Consider the following 25,804-nt stretch of genomic DNA (forward strand, 5'->3'; position numbering starts at 1 on the left):
TTGATTTTAGTGGTTTATTGGCAACGGAAATTAAGTTATGGTTTATTCTGGTATTGTGGTTTATTTTGATTAGCGTTTATTTTGCCAAAGTTTAAAAGTTTAAATTAAGTTAATTAAGAGATGGTTGTGTTGTGTTTAAATTAAGTTAATTATGAGATGGCATGAGAAATCACACCAGTCAAGATGAGTAACCAGTGGTCCACGCCTTTCTTCTCTCTCTTCTCTGTCTCTGCTATATATCTCTAAAATATTGCAGCTAGCAAGTTGTATTTAATAGAAATTTATGTAAATAAAATGTACAGAAACTGCCATAAAATGTCACTATAATTCTGAATGTTAAATCTCAACCCTTCCTTCCTTATCACACACTCTCATCTCTCTCTATATCCCCCACACAATTGCTTTCTTCCTTGTTCCTCTCTTTTACTTTCTTTTTCTCTTGCCCTGGTTGAGTATTCATTTTCCAGTTTCAAAAATCTTCTTAAAAGTACTGTTCCTTATCCTTTTCTCTTTTAGTTTAAACCCCTCTTATCAAATTCCCATAGCAATTATACAGTATCACTACTGATAAATACTTCATATCAATACTTATACGACACATTTATAGCAGGTGTGGTATACTTCATTTTCATAGTTATTGAAGGAAGCATTAAATACCCTTTTCTTGTTTAAGCACTTGTCGAAACTTCAGCTACAAGGTAATTCTCAGAATTATATACCTTTTCTAGTGAAACATGACAACCGAAATTATGTCGCGAATTCTATCCACACAAGGACAGAATACTCTGTTTATTCTCAGTATCTTGCTTGTATTTCCTTATTTTGTTTCTTTGAATAAATTCTTTTTAAGGAGTGTACTACTGCCACTTCTAGCAGGTTTACTTCGTCTATTCTGGTGCATACAATTATAATCCAAAGAAAGGACTATATTTAATTCGTTAATTGGATTTAATAATATAGGTACATTTAAAGAATCTGAAACTTTGAAAATGGCACCAAACAAGAATGGTCGTGGCAAGACGAAGGGAGACAAGAAGAAGAAAGAAGAGAAGGGTATTCTTTACTGCGATAACAATCTGCATTTGCTCGTTTAATGCATTTTAACAATAAGATTTAAATGTCAATGATTTTTTATTGCTTACTGATGATATTTTTCCTTTTGATGCTCATCAGTTCTTCCAGTTGTAATGGATATAATGATAAACCTTCCGGACGAGACTCAAGTTATTTTAAAGGTTTGTCATTTATGAAACAAATTTATTGGTTGAAATGGATTTTATGAAATACAAGGCCAGTGTCATTAGTTTGTTTAAAACATAGGTCCTTTTTTTTCCTTTCCAAATATACAAGCAAGTTAAACAATACCAATTCTTTATGAAATACAAGGCCAGTGTCATTAGTTTGTGTTAGTTTTTGGTTGATGTTCAAGTTCAACCTAGTTTGTTGCTTTTTCAAGGAAGCAGATTCAGCTTCTGACAGCTTGGCTTTCTAATTATATTCCAAATGAAAAATGAGGAGCTAAAGTTCTTCGACTTTTCAAGTAGTCGGTTAACCATCTCAACTCTCTCAAGATTTCGTTGGTTACTTGCATAAGCACAATTCTTTAAAATCTTTTCTAGTTTTGATATCTATTACTAGTAGTTTAGAAAATTGAATGGTCAATAAGCAAATCCAGTAGAAGTCGTAGAAACAAAATTCATATGGTCTACAAAAAAGTTGAGAGGTCGCAGAAAGTTTAGTCATATCAACGTACACGCAATATATACTATTTAATGACAATAAAATATTTTGTGATTGTGATATAACTTAAAATTCATGAAATGACATGGATAAGATGAGCTCAACATTTATTTATTTTTTTTAATAATAATTCACATAGCATTAATTTATCTGGGAAAAATATTGCTACACGTTTATTAATATAATAAAATATCCTCAACTATCTTAAATTGTTTTTATTAATATAATAAAATATCCTCAACTATCTTAAATTATTTAAACGTTTTTTTTTTTTTTGGTTGAGCAGGGAATATCTACGGATAGAATTATCGATGTTCGTCGATTACTATCAGTGAACACAACAACTTGTAATATCACCAATTTCTCCCTATCTCATGAGGTAAATAAAAGGCATTACTAGACCTGTCATATTCTCTTATCTTTTTCCCTTACGAGGGGCATTTGATTTTTACTGTTGTCCCACTTAACAGGTAAGAGGCCCACGTTTAAAAGATACAGTGGACGTTTCCGCACTGAAGCCCTGCCTCCTGAATCTTGTCGAAGGTAAAAAAAATTCAGAATCCACGACGTCGTATAGGATATTTCTATTTTAGGAAGTAGTCGGTCAGTCAGGTCTTGAAATTTTCAAATCCCGAGTTAACCCTCGAACATTTTTTTTATTTCCTTTTTTGACACAGAGGATTACGATGAAGAAAGCGCCGCGGCGCACGTTAGAAGGCTGCTGGATATCGTCGCTTGTACGACGAGTTTTGGGCCGTCGGGAAGTAGTGGCAAAGAGTTGAAAAGTGAGACTAGCAAGAATGCGCGAGGCGCGCAGGATAACAAGAGCGCCAAAAAACCCAACAAGGCTCGGGCAAATGATAAGCTACCGTCGCCGCCGCAATCGCCGACGCCGACGCCGGCTCAGCAGCTGGGTAAAGATGCGGCGGCAGTGGACGTAGAGGGAGAGATGAGCAATACGTGCCCTAAGATTGGAAGCTTCTATGAGTTCTTCTCGCTTTCTCATCTCACGCCCCCTCTTCAGTGTAATGCTAAAAAAGTGTTTTAATTCAGGCACCAATTTTCTTGAAGTCCTTTTTACTCAATAAAGCTAGAAACTAGTGGATTAATTCACAATTTCTTATAATTAATAATTAAACTAGGCGTAATTTTTGCAGTCATAAGAAGGGCAACAAGACAGCAAGATGATGAAGTTTTGCCAGATGGTCATCTTTTCTCTCTTGAAGTAAGGCTATTTGGAACAAGCTTCATTATTCCTTAGTCTAATGATTTCAGTCATGTTACTTTCAGATATCATCTAACTATAAAATAACCTATTGATGGGCATCCATCATTGTTTATAGGTGAAACTTTGTAACGGAAAGCTGGTTATCATTGAAGCTTGCAGAAAAGGATTTTACAACTTTGGAAAGCAGGGAATTCTTTGTCACAATCTTGTTGATTTGTTGAGACAACTCAGTAGAGCATTTGACAATGTGGGGTTTTAATTTGGTCAAGCTAGTTTTTTGTCTTATTTGTTTGTAAGGATACATAGTTGTTGAAGTTGACATTACTCATCCCTCTTTTCAGGCTTACGATGATCTCATGAAAGCATTCTTAGAGCGTAATAAGGTGCAGTTGATGATTTCCGACTTGTTTCATCACCTTAAGTTTTCTAAAACTGATTACATAGAGTGTTAACTGTTTTTCTTGTTAATACAGTTTGGGAACCTTCCCTACGGTTTCAGAGCCAACACATGGCTTATACCACCTGTGGGAGCACAGTTGCCATCTATCTTCCCACCTCTACCTGTGGAGGACGAAAAATGGGGAGCAAATGGAGGTGGTCTAGGCCGAGATGGAAAATCTGATTTGTTACCTTATGCCAATGAATTTTTGAATGTTGCATCCATGCCTTGTAAGACAACAGAGGAGAGGCAGATCCGAGACAGGAAGGCTTTTCTTCTTCATAGTTTATTTGTTGATGTAGCCATTTTTCGAGCAATTTCAGCTGTAAAGCATGTCATGGAGAACGTCAAACCAGCTCATTGTGATTCGAATGGAGAAATCATTTTTAATGAGACAGTTGGGGACTTGAGCGTGTTTGTTACCAAAGATGCTTCAAATGCTAGTTGCAAAATAGATACCAAAATTGATGGATTTCAAGCAACTGGAATAGCTATGAAGAATCTGATGGAAAGAAATCTACTGAAGGGGATAACTGCTGATGAAAATACTGCTGCCCATGTAAGAAAATACTACGAAAAATGATGTGGATTCTAATGTTATTGTTTTACTCCTGATATAGAGCATCTGATTGAAAAAAAACTTGCTGCATTTCAAATTCAGGATATTGCTACTTTAGGTGTTTTGAATGTAAGGCATTGTGGTTATATTGCAACTGTAAAAGTTCAAGGAAAAGAAAATGACAAAGTGGGCAATCCACTGCAAAGCATGGAACTTCCTGATCAGCCTGATGGTGGTGCAAATGCCCTCAATATCAACAGGTATTACTTGAATTTTCTCATAATAAGCCAATAAGTCGCAGTTAATTGGTCTCTTTCTGTTGTGGTTTCGCAAAGCAAACAACAAACATTTTCTTCTTTTTTGACTATTAAAAGGTGAAGATAAGGTTTTATTGAGCTCTTGCACAAATACTTCTTAAGTTAGATGAAGTGGGATTCTCGTTCTGGTTCAGCTTTTAGACATAAAAGTTTGTTGGAGGAAGAAATTATTCTGGAGGAGAAGTGTTTAACTAGGGGATTTTTCCAAAATTACATGCAATAAAACAACTGCACTGCGAGACCTTTTTGCTCTGATGATGTAGTACTTCAAAATTTCCTGGTCTCTGATCCCTCCTAAACTTCATTGTCCACAGCTTCTATGTAGGTTTTAATTGGAATGCTTTTCCAAATGTAAAAACAATGAAGAAATTAAAGCGAAACGTTATGCCTCAATTTGGGGTAACTTGATAAATTTTAATAGCTTTAGCCCAATGTTTGACCTTCCACTACACTCATCCATGACGTGTAAAAATATGGATAGTTATGTGCAACATCTCCCAATGCACTACTATTAGGTTGCTCTATTGTCTTGGATTGTTCAAACTTAATAACCTCCTGCTAATTGTTTGTCATTTCTGTGTGATATTCACATCTTACTGGTCCTGTATTTTCAATAGGACATACCTACCGCATTCGTCTTCTCAAGATTTAATTGTCTATTTTTTTACTTAACATTTTATCTTGCAGTTTACGCTTGCTCCTTCACAAGAAAGTGGATAACAAGGTAGGGCATTCAAAACCTTCGGCAGCTGAAGAGATGACTTGCTATCAGGCATTTGTAAAGAGAATACTAGAAGAGAGTCTTACCAAGCTTGAAGAAGAGAAAATAGAAGGTGACTCTTTCATCAGATGGGAACTTGGTGCATGCTGGATACAACACTTACAAGATCAGAAGAAATCAGAGAAGGACAAAAAAAACCCAGTTGAGAAGACAAAAAATGAGATGAAAGTTGAGGGACTTGGAATACCTCTTAAGTCACTCAAGAACAAAAAGAAGAACATAGATGGGGCTAACATGGAATCCCAGCCTGAAAGCTTCAAATGTGTCGCAAATGGTGTAGGAGGGGGATCAGAAAAAGGTGTCCCGCAGTCTGGGGAGTCTCAGTTTGAGAGTGATACGGATCAAAATCAGCTTGTACTCAAGACATTGTTGTCTGATGCTGGTTTTACAAGGTTAAAAGAGTCGGAGACTGGACTTCACCTTAAGGTAGAAAATTTTAAATATTTTATTGACAGATTATTAGAAGGCCTTAATTGGTTTTCATTTTCTAACCCCTTCCTGCTGTTGATAGTCTTTGGAAGAGCTGATTGATCTGTCACAGAAGTATTACAATGAAGTTGCCCTTCCAAAGCTGGTAATACTTAAAATAGTATTGTATATATAAACCTATAAAAAAAAGTGTATGATAGATACATCAATTTGTGACAAGTGGTCTCTTAGCTGTGTTTCATTTCACATGCATTGCAGGTTGCTGATTTTGGTTCTTTGGAACTCTCACCAGTAGATGGTCGAACTTTAACTGATTTCATGCATACCCGGGGTCTACGTATGCGTTCTCTTGGACAAGTAGTAAGTCTTATTGGTCATTTTTCTACTCTGATTTCTCGTGTGTGTGTGTGTCTGTCTGTCTGTAGACACAAACACACATATTTGTCTACTTAATCTTCAATTTCTCAGTCTTCTAGTCTAGTATCTTCTATCTCCAAGTCATAATACTTTTTTTTTGTTGATGAAGTATCTCCAAGTCATAATACTTTTTTACCTAGGAACATTCAATTGTATCAAGATAATCAAATATAAATATTGGAATTTTGTTAGAACTATCAAAAGTTTTTAAAATTATCTGAAAGTTGCTTTTCACATTCTTTATCTCTTTCTTAGTGCCTCTACATGGATCTGGTTGGAGATGATGGTAAATCCCATGTGCAGCTGTAAAACGATATTAGGTCGATTTTTATCTCATTAAGCTGCGCCTAAATTGATCCTTGCTCCTTTTTTCTCTTGGGCAGGTTAAACTTTCCGAGAAGTTATCACACGTTCAATCTCTTTGTATACACGAGATGATAGTCCGGGCCTTTAAACATATTTTGCAAGCAGTTATTGCATCTGTTGTTGACATTGAGGATATGGCTGCGATACTTGCTGCTGCCTTGAATATGATGCTTGGGGTACCTGAAAATGATGAATCAAATGAGTCTCACGGCGTTGATTCTTTGATCTGGAAATGGCTGGAACTATTTTTGAAGAAGCGATATGAATGGGATGTAGGGAGCCTAAACTACAAAGATGTGAGGAAATTTGCAGTTCTTCGTGGTTTATGCCATAAGGTACTTCAAACTCTTGTTCTGAACAATTAAGAATGGCCTTAGTGTGGGAGCATTGCATGTGTAGTTTTTTGTCCTAGGTTATATTCCTTTTCCACAATTAAAAGAACATTTTCATTAAATGTTGTTTGTAATTGAATGATGAAAATCTGAATAGTTATCGTTCAGTATACATTATATGTCAAACACTGTGTGTGGTTGCATTTGATGGATTTGGGAGGCTACACAGTTGACTATGACTGACCTTTCTTCTGAGAATGTATTAATTATTAAACACTTGGATTTTCACCATCTTTGAAGTAAGAAAAATATTTGCTAAGACAGTGATTTGACTAGCCAATTGTAAAGAAAGTTATGAGTTGTTCTGCATGTTGTTTTATCTAGTGTCGCTTGTAGGTGCTCTAATTTGTATTATTTAACATGGGAAAAGATAAAACTCTTATGCAGATAAACCTGAATACTTTGGTGATGGGAATGAATATTGTTACAGTATTTTTTCTATAAACAAGACACTTACGAGAACTTTTTCTGTATAGGTGGGAATTGAACTGGTTCCAAGAGATTATGAAATGAGTTCCCCAAATCCTTTTCAGAAATTAGACATTGTCAGCCTAGTACCAGTGCATAAGGTGATAATGCAACCCTGTCAACGTGCTCGATACTAGGAGATATTATGCTGAATTCTCCTTTGTTCGTACTTACTAAATGTTTTCTACTTCCCCTTGTATCTTTGTGCCTCCTTTTCTGCAGCAAGCTGCTTGCTCTTCTGCAGATGGTAGGCAGCTTTTGGAATCATCCAAAACAGCTTTAGATAAGGGAAAACTTGAAGATGCTGTCAGCTATGGGACTAAGGTAATTGATTTTTAGATAAAAAAGAGTTGTGTATTACATTTTCCCTTCTTCCGAGTGAAACATTCTATTGTAGAGAAACCAAGTTATTTTGGTGGGCTTCACAACTCCATGGCTTCTTAGGTTTTTGCCATCTTTTAGTCTTGGATATACTAGAAAAGATTGGATTAAAAGAAAAAAATAAGCAAAAGCCTGGTGATGAATGATGTATACTTTCGTATGCCATGTGATCACTGCTGCAAATTTTTGTGGTGCTTTCAGGCTCTTGCTAAGCTGGTTGCCGTATGTGGTCCATATCATCGAATGACAGCTGGAGCTTATAGCCTTCTAGCTGTTGTTCTGTATCACACCGGTGATTTTAATCAGGTATTCTTCAGAAGCTCGTCAGCATAGATCTCCTTAGTCCTACATTGTTACTTTTTCTGTCTGCTTCAACTACTCTGACCTCTATCCATATTCAACTGTTAAATGTGTTGATGCTGGTGGTATCCATGACAGGCCACAATCTATCAGCAAAAGGCCTTGGACATAAATGAAAGAGAGTTGGGCCTCGATCACCCAGACACCATGAAAAGTTATGGTGATCTTGCAGTTTTCTATTACCGACTTCAACACACAGAGTTGGCTCTCAAGTATGTTTATTTCTGTTAGATTGCCCAGTACTTAAATTTCTTTTATGGTGCAACTATTAAAAAAAGAAACAAAAAGAAGAAGAAGAAAGAGGTCGAACTATAGAAGTGGATGTGGAGGTTCATTATCCTATACTAGACTTTTTGCTGTCTTTGAGTTTTTGGCTGTCGTTTTGTCAAGTTAATTGAAAATGTATTAGAGAGTCTAAATTATTGAATATTGGATTGAGGCTGGTCTAAATGGAGCAGCATAAATACGAGAATTCATATAGCTGACCCCAACTAGCTTGGGATTGAGGCGTGGTGGTCGTTGTCTTTTTGGTTATCTTTCCTCTTATGGTAGCTAATTAATTTTTTATCAAGTAATAAGATTGGCAAAAACACTCCTGTAATAAGTATACCAAAAAGTAGAAACCTTACAAAAAGATATGGTTTTCTATGAACGACACCCAATCTTCTATACTTACGGGAATCTCGTGGGTGTACCAAGAGGTAATAAGGGATGAGAGGCTATTCCGCAAGTGTACAAACCCCTTCTCAATTCCATCAAAATCTCTCTCTCTCTCTCTCTCTCTCTCTCTCTCTCTCTCTCTCTCTCTCTCTCTCTCTACGCTCCACTGCATCTTCTCTTCCGTCCTCTAAAGGTCCATGCAAAGAAAACTTCTCTAACCGTGCATGGCATTACCCATTGAAGACCAAAGCAACACAGTTTTCCTACCACAAGCAAGACGCTATCCGACAATGTAAAAATAGATGATTTGAGTCTTCACCCGAACCTCTGCACATGCTTATTATAGCCAATTGTTGTGATGAACTTGTTTAACTTATTGCTTGAATCGTGAGGAAATGTTATAAAGTGTTAGTGGGGAAGAGGTTTACCAATAGCTGTGCCAGGCACTGAAGTTGATGTAGCCGTGGTACTGAATATTGAATCAAGCTTGTGAAATGCCTATGATAGATTGAAATTTGGGCGAGGAATATGATCTTGAGTGACAGTTCAAATAATAAAGTTTGCGTAGCTGGTCAAGTTATGAACAATAAAAAAAGAAGCTGGTCAGATTATGTACACAATTAGAACTTAATCAACAAGTTCTTATAAAAACACACTAAAATCAACATGGTGAAAACTTTTCCACTCCCAATAATGAAAGATTGTACCACTCATATCTGCTCCTCACTTTTGACATTAACCTAGTAATGCTTTAATATTTGTTTTGATTCTTTTCATTTTTATCTTCTTGTTATTCCCTCTTTATTGCCAATTTACCATTTCGATTGTTTAGGTATGTAAAACGAGCTCTTTATCTGTTGCATCTCACATGTGGCCCCTCACATCCAAACACTGCGGCGACATATATAAATGTGGCAATGATGGAGGAAGGGCTTGGTAATGTGCATGTTGCCCTCAGATATCTCCATAAAGCTTTGAAGTGTAACCAGAAGTTACTTGGTCCCGACCATATTCAGGTTCCTTTCTTCTTCCGCTGGAGTTTATTAGTATTTTGTTTTATTTATAGCATTCATAGCTCCCTCTAGTTCTTTAGGCATGTCAAACTAAAGTGGCTTTATTCAGAACAAAGTGACCTCTTATTTCCTATTCTACAAGATGAATATTAAAATGATTGGAAAAAAGGGGCTGGTACGGGATAGTTTCCTTGTCAAAGAGTGTACTTGTGTACTTGAGTAAATGTGTTATTGAATTTCCATCAACTTTCTACAGTATGCTTATATGGCTATAAGAAAAGAGGTAATGCCATTCAAGTGATTGTTTCTGATGTCTATGGCCTGGCTATAGGGCTAAGATGTTCACAAATAAGCTTCAGTGCAGCACCTGCAGGTAGACGGTTTCTTTGTTTTTCTTTGTGATTTATCTGTCACCAGCCATTGACATCAGATAGTCTTAAGATATGCAAGACGTTGCTGACTACCACAGTTGCTGAATTATAAGTTCATTCACAGTTCCATCTTTTTTTGGTTCTCTTATTTTCGTTTTAATCGAGTAACTTCAGTGTGATCTTTAACAAATGACCGTACTTAAGGCTTCTTTTGTTTCGGCTTCAAAGTGATTACTCATTGTTAGCACATCTGGACCCCAGAGTGCGCCAAAAGGAAATAAGGGTTAATCATGAAACTTCCTAATCTCTAAGGTAACTATTTTGAGCTGACAATAGGTACAAATTACTTCTCCACTATTTTCAGTAGATTGATACCTTAGACTGGGATATTTGAAGCTATGCGATATCTATCAGAAACTCAGAATGTGGTGTGCTACTGTGCTTGTTTATGTTTGTGGTAGTTTAGCTAATAAAACTATACTTACTTTCTTTGGTTCAAGCTCTGATGCATGGTGCTGTATTTTTGAGCTTGATTGAAAACGTGGAAGATTGAAACCTTCCAGTTGTTAAACCAACTCCATCAATATGTTGTAATTCTTCAAAACCCTGTCTTAGTTTGTTGCAGCATAATTAGACACCCTTCATTCTGATTAACCCAGTCAATTGTCTTTTTGGGCTCTTGCCTTAGCCGATATCTGTCTGATCCAGTTACCTTTTGGCCTGTGTGATTTCCAGACAGCTGCAAGTTACCATGCTATAGCAATCGCACTCTCTTTGATGGAAGCTTATCCTTTGAGTGTTCAGCATGAGCAAACAACCCTGCAGATACTCCGAGCAAAGCTTGGTCCAGATGATCTTCGCACTCAGGTTAACTTCTGTCTCATGCACATGTACACAATCACTAGGCCCACTCTTTTGCTCCAGAGAAAAGACAGACGAACAAGTTGCATTTTACTGGCACTGTTACTTTATTTTCTTTTTCCTTGTGAAATTATATTACCTCAAATGAATATCAACCAATGCTTTACACAGACAAAGTTTCTTCGGGGTAAACTACTAAAAGTAAAACTCCAGATGTCTATACTAATTAGGTTGCCTTTAAATGGCATGACATTTCTTTTTTGGTGACTAAGTGATGGATTAAGTGACGATACTATAGAAATATGATGTAGGCTTCTCTAGTAATTTTATGGCTGTTTTGTTTTTACTTCAGCCAAGTATTTTCATAATTGCAATTTGCAAATTGTTCTGATCTTTGCTGAAGGATGCTGCTGCATGGCTCGAGTATTTTGAGTCAAAGGCTTTTGAACAGCAAGAAGCTGCTCGGAACGGAACCAAGAAGCCTGATGCATCAATAGCCAGCAAGGGTCATTTGAGGTATATTGCATGTATTGCTTATTTTAAATTTATTAGTAGACTTAATGAGTAAAACAAACAACCTTAATTTCTGTCCTAGCTCTTATTAGACAGCAAGATATTGTAATCACTAAAGGACTTGAATCGTCATTGTCTTCCAGAGCATATGTTTGATATTTCTTTTGCCTACTGTCTAGTCCTTTTGCTTTGAAATTAGAGGATGTGTTCACTATGCTTTCATGTGCTGTCTCTTCAATTTATGCTCAAAGGCATCCTGATTATTTTATTGCATCAACGCCCGTAATCCATCTATGTATATTGAGTTTGTTATGACACTCCATTTGGTGTGTCTTTTTTGCTTTAAGATCCTCAATTTTAGGAATATGAATTTTTCTAGGAAGGACAATGTTCAATGGCTTCCAATGTAAAAGTTTTATGTTTCCTGGGGATCTTGTAATTGCATAAATTTTTATGCACATAGGATTTCACAAAAATGTACTAGCGGATAGCCATACTCTAGAGATCAGTTAGTAAAGTATTTCAGCTTTAATCTTGTGGTGATATACTCTATTACACAGTGTGTCAGATTTGCTCGACTACATCAATCCAAGTCCTGATGCCAAAGGGAGAGATGTTGGATCAAAAAGAAAAGGTTTTGTCTCAAAGGTACGTGATGCTTAGAATACAATATCTTTCTTGCTTGCTTATGATTTTCCAATACTTATCAGCATGAATTGGTCTATGGAAATAATCTTGGACAAAGTAGTTCATCTTATGAAAACTTGTTATAAATAAGCAGTAGCAATTATGTTATTTCTGGAAGGTCTACCATCTGTAATTCCAGTCTGGAAAACTAGTTTAAAGAGAACTGGCACTGTTTAGAAGCTTTGACATCTTTCTAGGGGGATCCTTTTGTTATTTTGGGAGATGTATCTGGTTATCAGCTCAAGTTTTTTGTGCTGACTTTATATGTATGCCAATGTTACCAATCTAAAAAAGGAAGCTTTGACATCTTTCTGGCACTCTAAGGTCTGTTTGCCTTTCCTGTTCTTCCTAAGTATGCACTGTAGCTTGAAACTTGAGGCTGACATTGCATGTGCCTGATAAACTACCTACCATGCTTTCTAACGAAACGTGCAAACAATGCTCTGTAGATGGTTAAGTGGATCAGCTCCCCTTTTCTTATCCTTCCTCTTTCTCTCATTTTTTTTTTCAGGCTTTTATTTCTCAGGTGAAGGGACAATCTGATCAAAGCAATGTTGCCTCACCAAACTCTGACACTCCTAAAGATGTCCTAAAAGAAGAGTCAGATGAGGAGAAACAAATTGTTGAAGATCATACTGATCCCAAGATGAATTTGGAACCCGTTGACACAGTAGTTAAATCCCATCACAATGGAGATGAAGAAATTGCTGAGGACAAACCCGTTCATTTGGTGAAGGAAGCTTCAATTGAGAAGCCTGTTGTCCGTGAAGTCTTATCTGAACCTTCTGCTGAAGCAGAAGATGGATGGCAGTCAGTGCAGAGACCAAGGTCAGGTGGTTTCTATGGACGAAGACGAAGGCAGAGGCGGCAAACCATCAGCAAGGTCATTGGTTACCAGAAAAAGGACTCTGTTTCTGAGGTTGATTATGCTAAACTGAAGAATAACTATCAAGCTAGTAAATATTATGTCTTAAAGAAACGGACATCACCAGGAAGTTATGCAGATTATTACATAGCAAAAAATCAATCTCCCGGTACCAAACTTGGTCGAAGAGTCATAAAAGCTGTAACCTACCGTGTCAAGTCTGTGTCATCATCTGTCAGAGAGGCTGTTCCTGAGATCTCCACAACTGGAGGAGATTTGTTAGCTACTTCGTCAGAGCAGGTCCAAGTTTCTGCAACAAAAGAGGTTGTGTCACTACCAAAGAGAAGTTCGATTGTAAACCTAGGAAAATCTCCTTCCTATAAGGAAGTGGCACTCGCCCCGCCAGGTACCATCTCTATGTTGCAGGAGAGAGTTTCTGAAAATGAAGTTCCTGATAATCCAGACGTTCTAAAAGTTGGGGAGGAGAGCAATGGAGCAGAAGAAAATTCTGAAACAATGAGAAGAGATGCAGAATCCATAAAGCAAGAGAACATTCAGGATCTTGTTGCAGATTCTGCTGATCAAGTACAAAATGAAACAGAAGATACTGACGATAAAGAAGAAATTCAACCGAGTGATCTCAAAGGTGGTGAAATTTCAGATGTGATATCTGCAAATGCATCTGTTCAACCCGGTCATGTTGATGTTAGTCCAATGGAACAGGGAAATGTCCAGACTCATAATGTTCCTGCTTCTGACGATTCTCCCGAAGTGGATTTCTGTGAAAAAGACTCATCAAGCAATTTGGATCCTAGCTGTATCTCGAGTTTGACCTTGCAAGACATGGATCATCTGAAGGTAACAGTTGCGTCATCTCTTACATGTGATGCAAGTCGAGAATTGTCGAGAAAGCTATCCGCATCAGCAGCACCATTCAGTCCCTCCCCAGCCATTGCCCGTGCAGCACCGTTACCTATGAACATTAATCTTCCTTCTCCTCCTGGAACACTACCACCCGTTGGCCCTTGGTCAATGAACATCTCTCTTCATCAAGGACCACCAACTATGTTACCCAATCCAATGTGCTCCTCCCCTCATCACCTGTACCCTTCACCTCCGCACACCCCAAACATGATGCACCCATTGCGCTTTATGTACCCTCCATATTCTCAACCCCAGACGATACCTCCAAGTACGTTCCCGATGAGCAGCAGCAATTTCCATCCGAATCATTATGCTTGGCAATGCAATATAGCTCCTAATGCATCTGAGTACGTTCCTGCCACAGTTTGGCCTGGCTGCCACCCAGTCGAGTTTTCTATATCACCACCTGTGATTGAGCCTATAACTGACTCAATTTCTGCTGCTAAGGAGCCATCTGATAACCCTGAAAGCATTATTTTGGCAACAAGCTTACCAGTAGATCTTAACACTGGGGATGAAGTTAAGGAAGAAGTAAATCTTCCAGCATCAGATACGGGGGAGAGCTTAGCTGCGGTTGGATCAAAAGAGAGAGCAAGCAGCACTTCAGATTCACATTTTGTTACATTGTCCAGTAATCAATCAGAAGAGGGTAATGGATCAAATGAGAATGCTGTGCAGAGAAATCCTACGGAGACTGATAAGGAGAAGACCTTCAACATTTTGGTACGGGGCCGGAGGAACCGCAAACAAACTCTAAGAATGCCGATTAGTTTGCTCAAGAGACCATATTCCTCTCAGCCCTTCAAAGCTGTATATAGCAGGGTTATAAGAGAGACTGAGGTTCCCAGGTCTACCAGCTTTGATCCCCAGGAACATGGCATAGCGACTGCTACTTGAGGTGGTTTTTATGTCTTTTACTAGATAACCCTAGCAGGATGGTCTGTTGAAGCTGAGTATACATATCTGTTGGTCATATACAATGACTGCTGGAATTTATTGCTGTTCTGGTTCTCATGGCTTTGATGTTTGTTGGCTTTCAGACTGTGCCACAGATTGACTTAAAGGTTAGTTCTGTCCTTACCAAGGCTATTTTCCTGCTTCCAATTGGGCAAAAAGATCATCCTTTGCTTAACCGTCCTTTTAACTTTTGGGAAAGTAGAGCTACATCTAGCTTCTTCTGGACCGACCTACCGATGGGTTAACATTAACAGAATAATCTACCTTTGAGATACAGTAGAATTCTAAAAAATTCAGTGAGTACAGTGTTGACATATCAGTAAGTGAATAAGCTAAGTTGTAGTCTCATGTAGCAAATGGTTGCAATCCTATATCCTTCTATAGAAAGACTTCAAGAAATGATCGAAACTGTATACTGTAACTGCTAATGGGCGCTATACTTTCAGTTCTTTGATTAAATCTGATATTAATTTTACTCCATGAAGCAACAATGTATGGTTTCCGCTTATACATGTTTTTTGTTGATTTGCAGGTTTACTTCTCAATATACTTTTTGACGCGAAGGAGTTGTCTTTTTTTGGTTAAGCTTCATTCACAGTTTGGTTAGAACATTTTTGTGTCTTTTTAGAGCATAGTGCAATATAAAGTTCTTCTCCTCGTCATTTTCTCAGTTGCTAGTGATTATTGGTTTCACTGACTTGTATATGATACCAAAATTTTCGACTGCTCCAACAAAGTATATCTGGATCTGATCTAGGACTGGAAGTTGTACGCAATACATTTTGCTCTAAGTTCAAATCTAACATGATTTGAAATGAATTCTGAGATTTTTGGATTCCATTTGGATGGTGTAGAAAGGAAGCTTGCAGAGGCACATTTATCTACTTACAGTATTAGTAGAATCTCTTCATCCCTCCTATAGGGCTGGCTGGCTGTTATCAAAGTAATCATGTACTAGCATTCATTGTAAGAATATTAGGTGTCTAATAACAGCTCTGATGAGCAAAAGGGTGAGATACTTACTGATTCAATGTCACGATACTATACTATTGATCTCCACAAACAAATGTTTGCTAGATAAAAGTTGTCAATACATGTAATCCCTTCAAAAGCACTAAAGAATGTGAAATAAAGAAGGGAAAGTTCAGGTCGTCCTTCAGAGGAGAAATTTTTAAGAGCACTAGCAAAAGTGTTGAGTTTGTTTCAAGGAGGCTTTGGCCCTTAGATGTGCAGAATCCAATCTCATCCACAAAAGCATATTTGGGATGGAATTCTGTACAACTTTTGTGAAGAGCACTCCTAATGTTGAATGAACTTAATGTTTGTTGGGTGGGGGTGGGGGGAGTTCTACTTGTTCACCCAGTCTACCTATAACAATTATATTTTTTTAGATTTATGCTAGATTGAATTCATAGGGTAGTTTGAAGGAAGAGTTGGTTCATCCAACTTGTTTAGCCTTAACAATGTTTCCAAGATGATGCATGCCAACATTGTTGAACCGAGAACAAATCCATAGCCTATTTTCCATCCTTGCTCTGCGCCTGCATAATGCATCCCCAATACTATGTTCACAGCTCCAAAGAAGAGAGCAATCCTGCCCACCCAACTGTGATACAAATTCCAGTACTTGCGATACTTGCTGTCTTTATCTGGTCTTACAAAGAATGCCAAAACCTGCATGTGAATGTAAAATAAAGTGAGTCTTCTATGATCCTAAAATATGGGACATAACATAGACATGACACAATTTGTTTTTTCTTTTTAAGAAAAGCAACCATTCAATAGAATGAGGATGTTTGTCAATCTGAACTTCTGTATTCTGTTCTCCATGTTTAGTGTTCCAGCAGCTAAATCATAGGTTTTAGCATATGGTCAATCAGGTTATGAATATCATTTTTGCTGAATGAGATTAGGGACAAACCTGAAGAATACTGAGCACAAGAATAAGAATGCCTATGCCTTGATGTCCTGGAATATGAGGTTGCAGCATGGGTCTTCTTTGAGCTCATGTAGTTAGTAGGTGTATCAGTGGCAGCAAATGAAGTACCTAAGGAGAAAGAGAAAATCATCTCAACTAATTAAGTCTAACATCTAAGCACAAGCTTTATAGAAGACGTGGAGACACACTGAGAATTGCTCATTGCGAAGGCCATTGCTTTAGTGCACATTTGATGTATTTGTGTCAATTTTGATACTCTTGTTAATTATTTTAGAAAAAAGGCAGTCTGGTGCACTAAGTTCTACGGAGAAGGGCCGGACCACAAAGGTCTATTGTACTGTACGCAGTCTTACCCTGCATTTCTGCAAGGGGCTGTTTTCACGGCTCGAACCCATGACCTCCTGGTCACATGACAACAACTTTACCAGTTACGTCAAGATATACATGATATTTGGAGAGTCAGAGATGACCAGACCTGAAGAGAAGTCGAATCGTATGGTTGTTTTGTCCTCATGAACAGTGAGATGGTGGTGCTGAGGAGATTTGGTGGAGAAAGCTAGTAAGATTGGTTGAGTTTTGAGAGGAGTTGGATACTTCAACTGGAAGGCCAAGTAAACTGTGGCCCCTTGAATATAGATAATGGGTGGAACACTTGTCAATGACAGCTCCCCTTTATCTGGTATGATTTTTGAGGGAGTGAATCCCTCAACATAATACTGTTTGATTTTTCCATGACCTGCTGGAGTCACCCATCCAACCATACAGCTAGAATTGATCATCATTCCATCGAGGGAGAACCCCATTCCTATCCATCCCATTGTGTAAATAGTTGATAACACAATAGTGACCACATTATCTTTACTCTCAGAGTACTGTAATCAGAAATTAAGTTGAAGTCATTATAAGCTATTGATCTCCAAAAAATAGCCTTCAGTGTACTAATTGATAGTAGTGTCATATATTCCCTCTGGAACAGTTCCAGTTTGTTTGACATCATTTCTTTTTGTTCTGTCTCTAAAAGATTGACTACTTAGAAACTCTAAATATTTACCTTTTAATTAGACGATCCTCTAGAGGTTGACATTAGATTATGTGTTAAAGACTAATTAATGCATATTAGAGAGTTGCATAATGTTAAGAATACTTACACGTAGCAGGAAAGAGTTCCAAACAGGTTGACAGACCATATTTTCAAGACCACCATAAGGAGGAGGAAGAAATTCTGCAAGATTAACGCTACAAAGCGCTTTTGCATCTTCATCAATGGCCATAGTTACCATATTCTCTCTTTGAAAACCAAACAATATCACAAAGAATATTGACAGCACCAACAATCTTGAGATGCCATCCATTTTCTTTTCTTTTTTCTCCCTCCCAAGATTAATAAAAAATTGGAGCAGCCAATATTGTGTAGGCAATGAAGGAAAGAAATGGGGAGATAAGAGGAATTTTGTTGAGGATCAAAGTAGGTAAAGGGTGTTCGTTAGTAAATTATTTTCTTGGAATTGAAGGTTTAGAGATTGAAGAAGGTGGTGGGGATGGTGGTTGGAGGTGGCTGGTGATTATCATCATTCTCATCCAGCTGAATACTTTAACAACCAACATTGATAGCAATAAAGAAAAAACCTTCGAACTGTCGATCATTACCAAATCTCTAACAGCAGTTAAATTAGCATTTGCTAATTATATTTATGTCTAAGAGGTTTGGTATATAATAGATGGTGATATTTGAGGTTAGTTTTCCCTCTTCAACATCAAAAGAAAATGAGAGAGAGATGTAGAGGAATTTTAGGGATGGGGTAAGAAAAAATTGTCCTGTGGATATCACGGATAAGATCCAATGATCACGTCACATGTGGATTAAAAACTAAATCGTGGAGAAAAATAACTGGGAGAAGCAACAAATCATGTAGAAATGAATCGAGGAACCGTCTAAAAATTACAAAGTTAAGTACATTTACATATTTTCTCTTGAGAATTAAGAAAGGACATGTTCCCCAAGTTTTCTTCTGAATTTAAGTCTTATTTAATTTTTTTTAAATCTTCGATTAAATTATATTCATCATAGGAAAAAAAGAGAGAGAACTAATGTCGCTTTATAACAAGCACGACAACAATATTATTCTAATTTCTTTTTGTTTGACTATCAAACAGTAAAAACAAAGATGTTTGACGAAGATCCTAGCTTTGATAGAATGGGACCTTATTATAGTGTCTTCTTATGCACTACTAAGCTGTTTTTGTTTATATCACGGAGATTTTAGTCTAGTTTCTTTTTATTTTGGGATCCTGCACAGCCTCCTAAACTAATTACTGCTAGAAATGCAATCACATGACAATTAATGTTGTTTACCGGAAAAATCGGATAACGTTAGATTTGTATATGGTTCTAAGGATATGCGATACAATTCGATATAAATCGCATAGAGAAATGAAAATATGTGTATTGTTGGTTGTGAGAATGAAAATAATAAGCAAAAAGGAATGAATAAGTAAAACAAACATAAGGGGATAACTATCAATATAAGAAGTGATATTCCTTTCTTTTTTTTTCCTCTCCCTTTGGCTTACAAGGATTCCCCCTTTTATAGAAGAGGGTTATTACAAAAAATAATAAAATAAAATATATAGTGGAACGACTCTTCTTTGATTCCCGCCAAGATTCTTTCTCTTGGTGCGGTTGCAACGGCTCTTGTCTGTGAGCTCGATACTAGCTCGAACTCGTTACTGGGTCGGGCCCTTCGGTCTCGGATCGAGTTCGACCTTCGAGATGGACGTCACGTATTTCCGACATCGAAGCAGTGCCTTGCGGATCGATTCGGTCATGGGCTCGATAAGATTATCGAACCGCCTCCTCGAGTGACCTTCGGACTCGAGGTTCGTTAGTACCGATCTCAGAACTCACTCCCAAAACCTTATTCCGGGAAAATTGTACAAACTTGTTTGACCCTCAAGTAATAATGGACAAGTGAAACTTGTTCAGTCGGGAAATTGTGAAAACTCAATCCACCCACAGAGTTCCAACTCTCTGGTACTTGGATAGGGCAGGCCAGAATATAGCCCACCAAGACCAACCTTATGGGACGGCCCAACATTCCACCACCTTGATGCCCTCACTTGAGTTACAAGCCAACGTTGCTGAGCTCGGCGTGCATTGTTATCTCATAGGCTGTTATAAACATGTGAAGATCATTCTTCAACATCGATGTGGGAAGTTTTTACTTGCATTTTTTAATACGGCTGGTATTTGACATTCTCTCAAGTAATTAATGCTAAAAGGCCACCATGTAAATAATACAAGTAATACTTCATTACTTCTACCATAATAATCTATCTAGAGAACCAAATCTATGTGATGATACCAAGTGTAAAAACAAAAATTTAACGAAGTGTCAAATTTAGGACAAAGCTCCAACAACTTTGATTCAAAAATTATTTTAAAAAAAAGAAAATGATAAAAAAAATTAAAGTCACAAAGAAATTAACTACCTAAAATTAACTACTCAAACATGGGTGAGGGTTGGTTTAGGTTAGTTTATTTTTTTGTTTCTTTAAAAAAAAAATCATTTTCGTTTTATTTTTAACAATAAAAAATGTATTTATTCATTAAATTTTAGACAATATTATTAAGAACAATAGAATAAAATTTAAAATAAAAAAATATTTCAAGAGTAATAATATATATATCTTCTCTTATATTACAAAAAGAAAGCGAGCAGATAAAAATATTAATTAAATTAATATGCTAATAAAAATTTCATTAACAATGTAATAATACTAAACATTGGATAATATAATAAAGAAAAATATAGAACAAAAAAGTTATTCAATGATTATATAAGTTCCTTTAATTTAATATAGATTTTATTATTGGGTATATCATATTGACAAATAAGATGAAAATTGAAATTTATTAAAGCAATACGATCTAATATTTCAAACAAGCCCGATCACAATTTAATTTAATTAATATTGAGCGCGCATCGTGCAGGTATGACTACTAGTTATTGTAAAGGGAGGAGTTAAAAATTTATCTGGTGAGAATACTAGTTGAGGATAGAAAAATGAAGTCCTCCGATCACTACTAGTTATTGTAAAGGGAGGAGTTAAAAATTTATCTGCTGAGAATACTAGTTGAGGATAGAAAAATGAAGTCCTCCGATCACTAATTCACTATAGGAAGCAGGATGTAAGTATAGGGTATGGCTAAGAACTATATATATCTGTTGTTTTAAAAACTTCAAAAAAAGAATACATATACTAATTCTACACCGGTTAATACAAAAAGTTAAAAATGAAAATAATATCTCAGCAAAGTGGTATTTCATACACACTAACTTATAATCTTGAATTAGTCTTTGGAGTACATAACAAAGTGATGTTAGGATAAAAATTCATGTTTTTGCATGTAATTTGTCTTGCATTATATCTTAATCTTGTTAATTTTGGTGTAAATTGTAAAACTCCTCAAATTTATAAAAGTTTCAACACACGCTAATTATAGAATTTAATTTTTTAACCCTTGCCTTGAGTGCATAAAAATTATACTTCTATTACGGATTTAACCCCTGGTGATTGACTTTTGAGTTACTTCCCCATTTAAAAATAATTGAATATATAATTAGGGAAATATTAATAATATTATATTATTAATTATTAAAAGTGAGTATCACTAAGTACTTGTTAAATCAAAAAAAGAAGAAGAGCAAGACACTTAAGAATTGGGCCTAAAGCCCATAGAACGATCTGTTCAAAGAAAAAAGGAAAAGAATGAGAGGTCAAGGGCTGGAAAAGAAGGCATCGTGTAGATATTCAAAACAACAATAAGATTTAGACTTGAAAAGTTACAAGAAGAAGCTTTAGAAAGAAAAGATTTTTGGGAGTATCCTCTATTCTGAAAAGGGGTCATCGTCCAGGCAGAGGGTCCTAATCAAGGCGTTGACTTCCTGAAACTACTTGTGCCGAAGAATAAAGTGCAGTTTTTTTAAAGAAAGAAATAGAAAAGAATTTCTTTTAGAATATTCATAAACTACTATTATGCAATTATTTTAGAATTGTTCTTTAAAGTTTTATGTTTTCCATGCATTTCGAATCTTTGCTCGTAATGTATATTTTATTAAAGTTTCGTTCCCTGTCGTTAAGACTCACTGAGTACAATGGATGGTACTGACGTTCTCTTTTGGGAACCTACATTGGTCTGCGGTACAACTTAGGAACCGGTTTTGCAGGCGAACATGCTACGGGTTAGGATTTTTCTCACTTCCAGTGCTATTGGTGAGCTCCGCTTTTGTTCATGGAGTACACCTTTGAGTCGTCATTATTTAGCTATTTCTTTATTTACTTAGAGAACTGGCCAGAAAATCTCATATCTTGAGTAGTGCGTCAGTGTATCAGTAGAGGCTTCATAGACTCAGTCGGTGGGTTAAGATTCAGCTGTTTTTGATAATAACTTAGCAGTATTTCAGTGGTTACTATGAATAAAGTTTTGGAGTTGGTTTATTTTAGATATTTAAATTAATTAAAAGTACTTGGTTAAAGTATTGCCTTATTGTATATAAAGTTTGAAGTTACAACATATTTGATAAGCGCAGATGATTCACTCGGGCAAGTTTAGTAATCTGGTGCCGGTCACGACTTGTTTATAAAATGGGTCGTGACAAACTTGGTATCAAAGCCTCAGGTTTATAGAGTCCTAGGAATCTATGAAGTCGTGTCAGTAGAGTCTTATTTATGGGTATAAATCGTGCCATATTTATAAGTAAGAGGCTACAAGCATTTAGGAAAAGTCTCATTTTTTTTCATACTTTAGATTGTGTAGTAGAGCCTACCTCTAAGAAATTATCTAATGTATTCGTTTCTCCAAAAACTCGCAGAAATGGCTCGTACCCGCAATTCTGATACCGACACTCAAGATGCTACTCAAGAAACTATTGCTACTATTGTGGCTCAAGGTAGAACTAAGAAGGTTTCAACTCAGAAAAGGAAGGGTAAATCCACAAAGGGCATTTAAGTACCCCGGGTTGAGCATGAAGAAGGGATGGAGTATGATGAGCAAGTACCCCAGGATCCAGTGCCACCCCCAATAGCAGTTCCGGCTCAGACAACTATATCTCCAGATGTGTGTCAGATATTTAATGCTGTCAACAGTGCTATGAAGCTATTTCAAGCCTTCATGGCCAACCAGAACGAGAGAAGAGATGAGATTCCACCTCAATCAAATAGACATAACAATTCTGAGTCCTCAAGATTGAATGGATTTTTAAAGTTGAGTCCTCCATTGTTCCATGGTATTATAGTTGATGAAGATCTAATGTTGTGGCTGGAGGGTGTCAAGAAAGCCCTCCGAGCGATGAAGGCATTTGATGATGAAGCTGTGGAGCTGGCTGCCTACCAGCTTAGAGATGTGGCTGGCACTTGGATTGAGATGTGGGAAAAGGAAAGAGATGAAGATGATGGTCCGCCTACCTGGGAAGAATTTGACGAGGCCTTTATGGCTAATTTTATACCAGAAGAGGACAGGGAAGCTAAGGCTACCGAGTTCGAGCAGCTTAAGCAAGGGAATAATAGTGTTCAAGAGTACTACATGGAATTCATAAGGTTGGCTAATCATGCACCTTACATGGTTAATATATAAAAAGCAAAGTTTCGCAAGTTTGTTGGCGGTTTGGCTTACCATATTAAGGATACGACATTAGCTGCAGCGGTAGGAATGACAAATTTCTCCTCTATTGTGGGATTCGCCAATCACTTAGAAAAAGACAGACAACAAAGGAGAGAAGAAAAAGAGCCTAACAAGAAAGCACGGACAGCGGGCGGGTTTAATGGCACATCCAACGGAGGTGGAAGGGGTTCCTCCAATAAGGAGTCATTGGCACCAGCTCTATCCAGTCATCAGTCTAGTTGTGGGTCTTCCTTCAGACATACTTAGAGTTATGGAAACAAGTCTCACCAGAATCAGAATTTTAGGACATCTTCCTCGCATAGCCAGAGTTATGATGAGCAACATTCACAACAACAATGTCTTTGTGGTACATATAAGCGGCAACATTCATGTCAGTTCAAGCTCGGGTTTCACGGTTGCTATCATTACGGAGACATTGGTCATATAAAGGCCAACTGCCCAAAGTTGCGACGTAATTTCAGTGGGGGATCAACTCGTCCTTCTAGTTCCTCTACTACTATAGTTGCACCACCTCAGGATCGTGGTTCTCATAATCAGGCCGGGCATGGAGCAGACAGAGGTGCAGATCGAGTTACTCAGGGAGGGGGACAACCCCGTTTGTTTGCTACACTTGATCGTCAGAGTGCAGAGACATCTGCAGAAGTTATTACAGGTATACTTCTAGTATGCTCACATAATGCTTATGCCATAATTGATCCAGGTTAAACGTTTTCGTACGTGACTCCATACTTTGCAATTAAACTCGGGCTAGAACCTGAACAACTTAGTGAGCCATTCCTAGTGTCTACTCTAGTTGGCGAGTCAGTGGAAGCCACGATAGTCTATAGAGGTTGTATAGTTTCAGTCTAAGGTCGCATCACCGAGGCCAATCTCATAGAGTTAGAAATGGTGGATTTCGATGTGATCATAGGTATGGATTGGTTGTCATCCTGCTATGCCATGTTAGATTGTCGTGCCAAGATAGTCAGGTTCTAATTTCCAAATGAAGAAGTCTTAAAGTGGAAGGCTAGTTTAGCATCGCTTGTAGGTAAGTTTACTTATTACCTTAAGGCACAACAAATGATCGGCAAGGGGAGTCTTGCCTATTTGGCTCACATCATTAATGAAGAATCAGAACCACCAACTCTTCAGTCTGTGCCAGTTGTTAGAGAATTTCCTGAAGTTTTCCCAGATGACCTTCGCGGACTTCCTCCTGAAAGAATCATAAACTTTGGCATCGATCTCATGCTAGACACTCAGCCCATATCTATACCTCCTTATAGGATGGCTCCAGCAGAACTTAATGAGTTGAGAGAACAGTTGAAAGTCCTTCTTGAAAAGGGTTTCATCAGGCCGAGTGTTTCACCGTGGGGTGCCCCGTTCCTGTTTGTCAAGAAGAAAGATGGGTCTCTCAGAATGTGCGTTGACTATCGACAGTTGAATAAAGTTACCATTAAGAACAAGTACTCACTGCTAAGAATTGATGATTTATTTGATCAACTTCAGGGTGCAAAGTACTTTTCAAAGATAGACTTGAGGTCGGGGTACCATCAGTTGAGAATCAAAGAAGAGGATATATCTAGAACAGCCTTTAGAACTCGCTACAGGCACTATGAATTTCTAGTAATGTCCTTCGGATTGACAAATGCTCCAGCTGCATTCATTGAGCTCATGAACATAGTTTTCAATCCATTCCTTGATACCTTTATTATCGTGTTTATAGACGATATTTTGGTATACTCTAAGAGCAAGGATGAGCATGCCGAACACCTTAGGATAGCCTTGCAAATCTTGAAGAAGAATGAGCTTTATGCCAAGTTTTCAAAATGCGAGTTCTGGTTGCAGTCAGTGGCATTCTTAGGCCACGTGGAATCCAATGAAGGCATAAAAGTAGACACTCAGAAGACAGAAGTAGTCAAAAACTGACCAAGGCCAACAACGCCAACCAAAATCAGGAGTTTCTTGGAATTAGCTGGCTATTATAGAAGGTTTATAGAGGGATTTTCCTCACTTGCATCTCTATTAACTAAGTTGACTCAGAAAGTAGTTAAGTTCCAGTGGTCAGACGCTTGTGAGCAGAGTTTTCAAGAGTTAAAGAAGAGGTTGACCACAACACCTGTGTTAACATTGCCAATAGGTTCGGGTGGGTTCACAATGTATTTTGATGCCTCGAGAGTTAGTTTTGGTTGTGTTCTTATGAAAGATGGAAAAGTTATTGCTTATGCTTCCAGGCAGTTAAAGAATCATGAGAAGAACTACCTCACACACGACTTGGAGCTTGCAGCAGTGGTGTTTGCATTAAAGATATGGAGACACTACCTTTATGGCAAGCATTCTGAAGTGTTTACATATAAAAAAAAAGCTTCCAGTACATTTTCAAGCAGAAAGAATTAAATTTGAGACAGAGAAGGTGGCTCGAGCTATTGAAGGATTATGACACCAATATCCTTTATCACCCCGGCAAAGCTAATGTGGT

General features: G+C 37.4%; 3 protein-coding genes across 5 annotated transcripts; 2 read left to right on the forward strand and 1 right to left on the reverse strand.

The window, feature by feature from the left end:
* Nucleotides 1-374: 374 nt before the first annotated feature.
* LOC104118223 (protein REDUCED CHLOROPLAST COVERAGE 1) lies at nt 375-15,568 on the forward strand. Of its 3 annotated transcripts, XM_009629431.4 has the most exons (26): nt 379-487; nt 611-698; nt 961-1,053; nt 1,174-1,235; nt 2,027-2,119; nt 2,211-2,283; nt 2,418-2,765; nt 2,898-2,965; nt 3,084-3,215; nt 3,310-3,351; nt 3,442-3,966; nt 4,069-4,226; nt 4,971-5,490; nt 5,576-5,638; nt 5,752-5,853; nt 6,294-6,611; nt 7,145-7,237; nt 7,359-7,460; nt 7,719-7,823; nt 7,956-8,089; nt 9,370-9,553; nt 10,657-10,788; nt 11,186-11,298; nt 11,856-11,943; nt 12,494-14,835; nt 15,261-15,568. In XM_009629431.4, exons 3-25 carry the CDS (start codon nt 990-992, stop codon nt 14,666-14,668), a joined length of 5,694 nt encoding a protein of 1,897 aa, XP_009627726.1. In that variant the 5' UTR covers nt 379-487; nt 611-698; nt 961-989; the 3' UTR covers nt 14,669-14,835; nt 15,261-15,568. The 3 variants fall into 3 exon arrangements, with proteins under 3 accessions (XP_033517702.1, XP_009627727.1, XP_009627726.1); XM_033661811.2 differs by having other exon boundaries at nt 375-698; XM_009629432.4 differs by lacking the exon at nt 611-698 and having other exon boundaries at nt 375-610.
* A 183-nt stretch (nt 15,569-15,751) lies between these two features.
* On the reverse strand, nt 15,752-18,459 carry LOC104118222 (cytochrome b561 and DOMON domain-containing protein At3g61750-like). The gene is made up of 4 exons (XM_070181916.1): nt 17,816-18,459; nt 17,143-17,539; nt 16,650-16,775; nt 15,752-16,402 (listed from the first exon to the last, which is right to left on the reverse strand). The coding sequence occupies exons 1-4, from the start codon at nt 18,017-18,019 to the stop codon at nt 16,374-16,376; spliced, it is 756 nt and encodes a 251-aa protein (XP_070038017.1). The 5' UTR covers nt 18,020-18,459; the 3' UTR covers nt 15,752-16,373.
* A 4,245-nt stretch (nt 18,460-22,704) lies between these two features.
* LOC104118228 (uncharacterized) lies at nt 22,705-24,054 on the forward strand. Its single transcript, XM_070195043.1, has 2 exons — nt 22,705-23,289; nt 23,725-24,054. Exons 1-2 carry the CDS (start codon nt 22,705-22,707, stop codon nt 24,052-24,054), a joined length of 915 nt encoding a protein of 304 aa, XP_070051144.1.
* Nucleotides 24,055-25,804: the final 1,750 nt, after the last annotated feature.

The sequence above is a fragment of the Nicotiana tomentosiformis genome, chromosome 1 (assembly GCF_000390325.3).
Source record: "Nicotiana tomentosiformis chromosome 1, ASM39032v3, whole genome shotgun sequence".
NCBI lineage: Eukaryota > Viridiplantae > Streptophyta > Magnoliopsida > Solanales > Solanaceae > Nicotiana > Nicotiana tomentosiformis.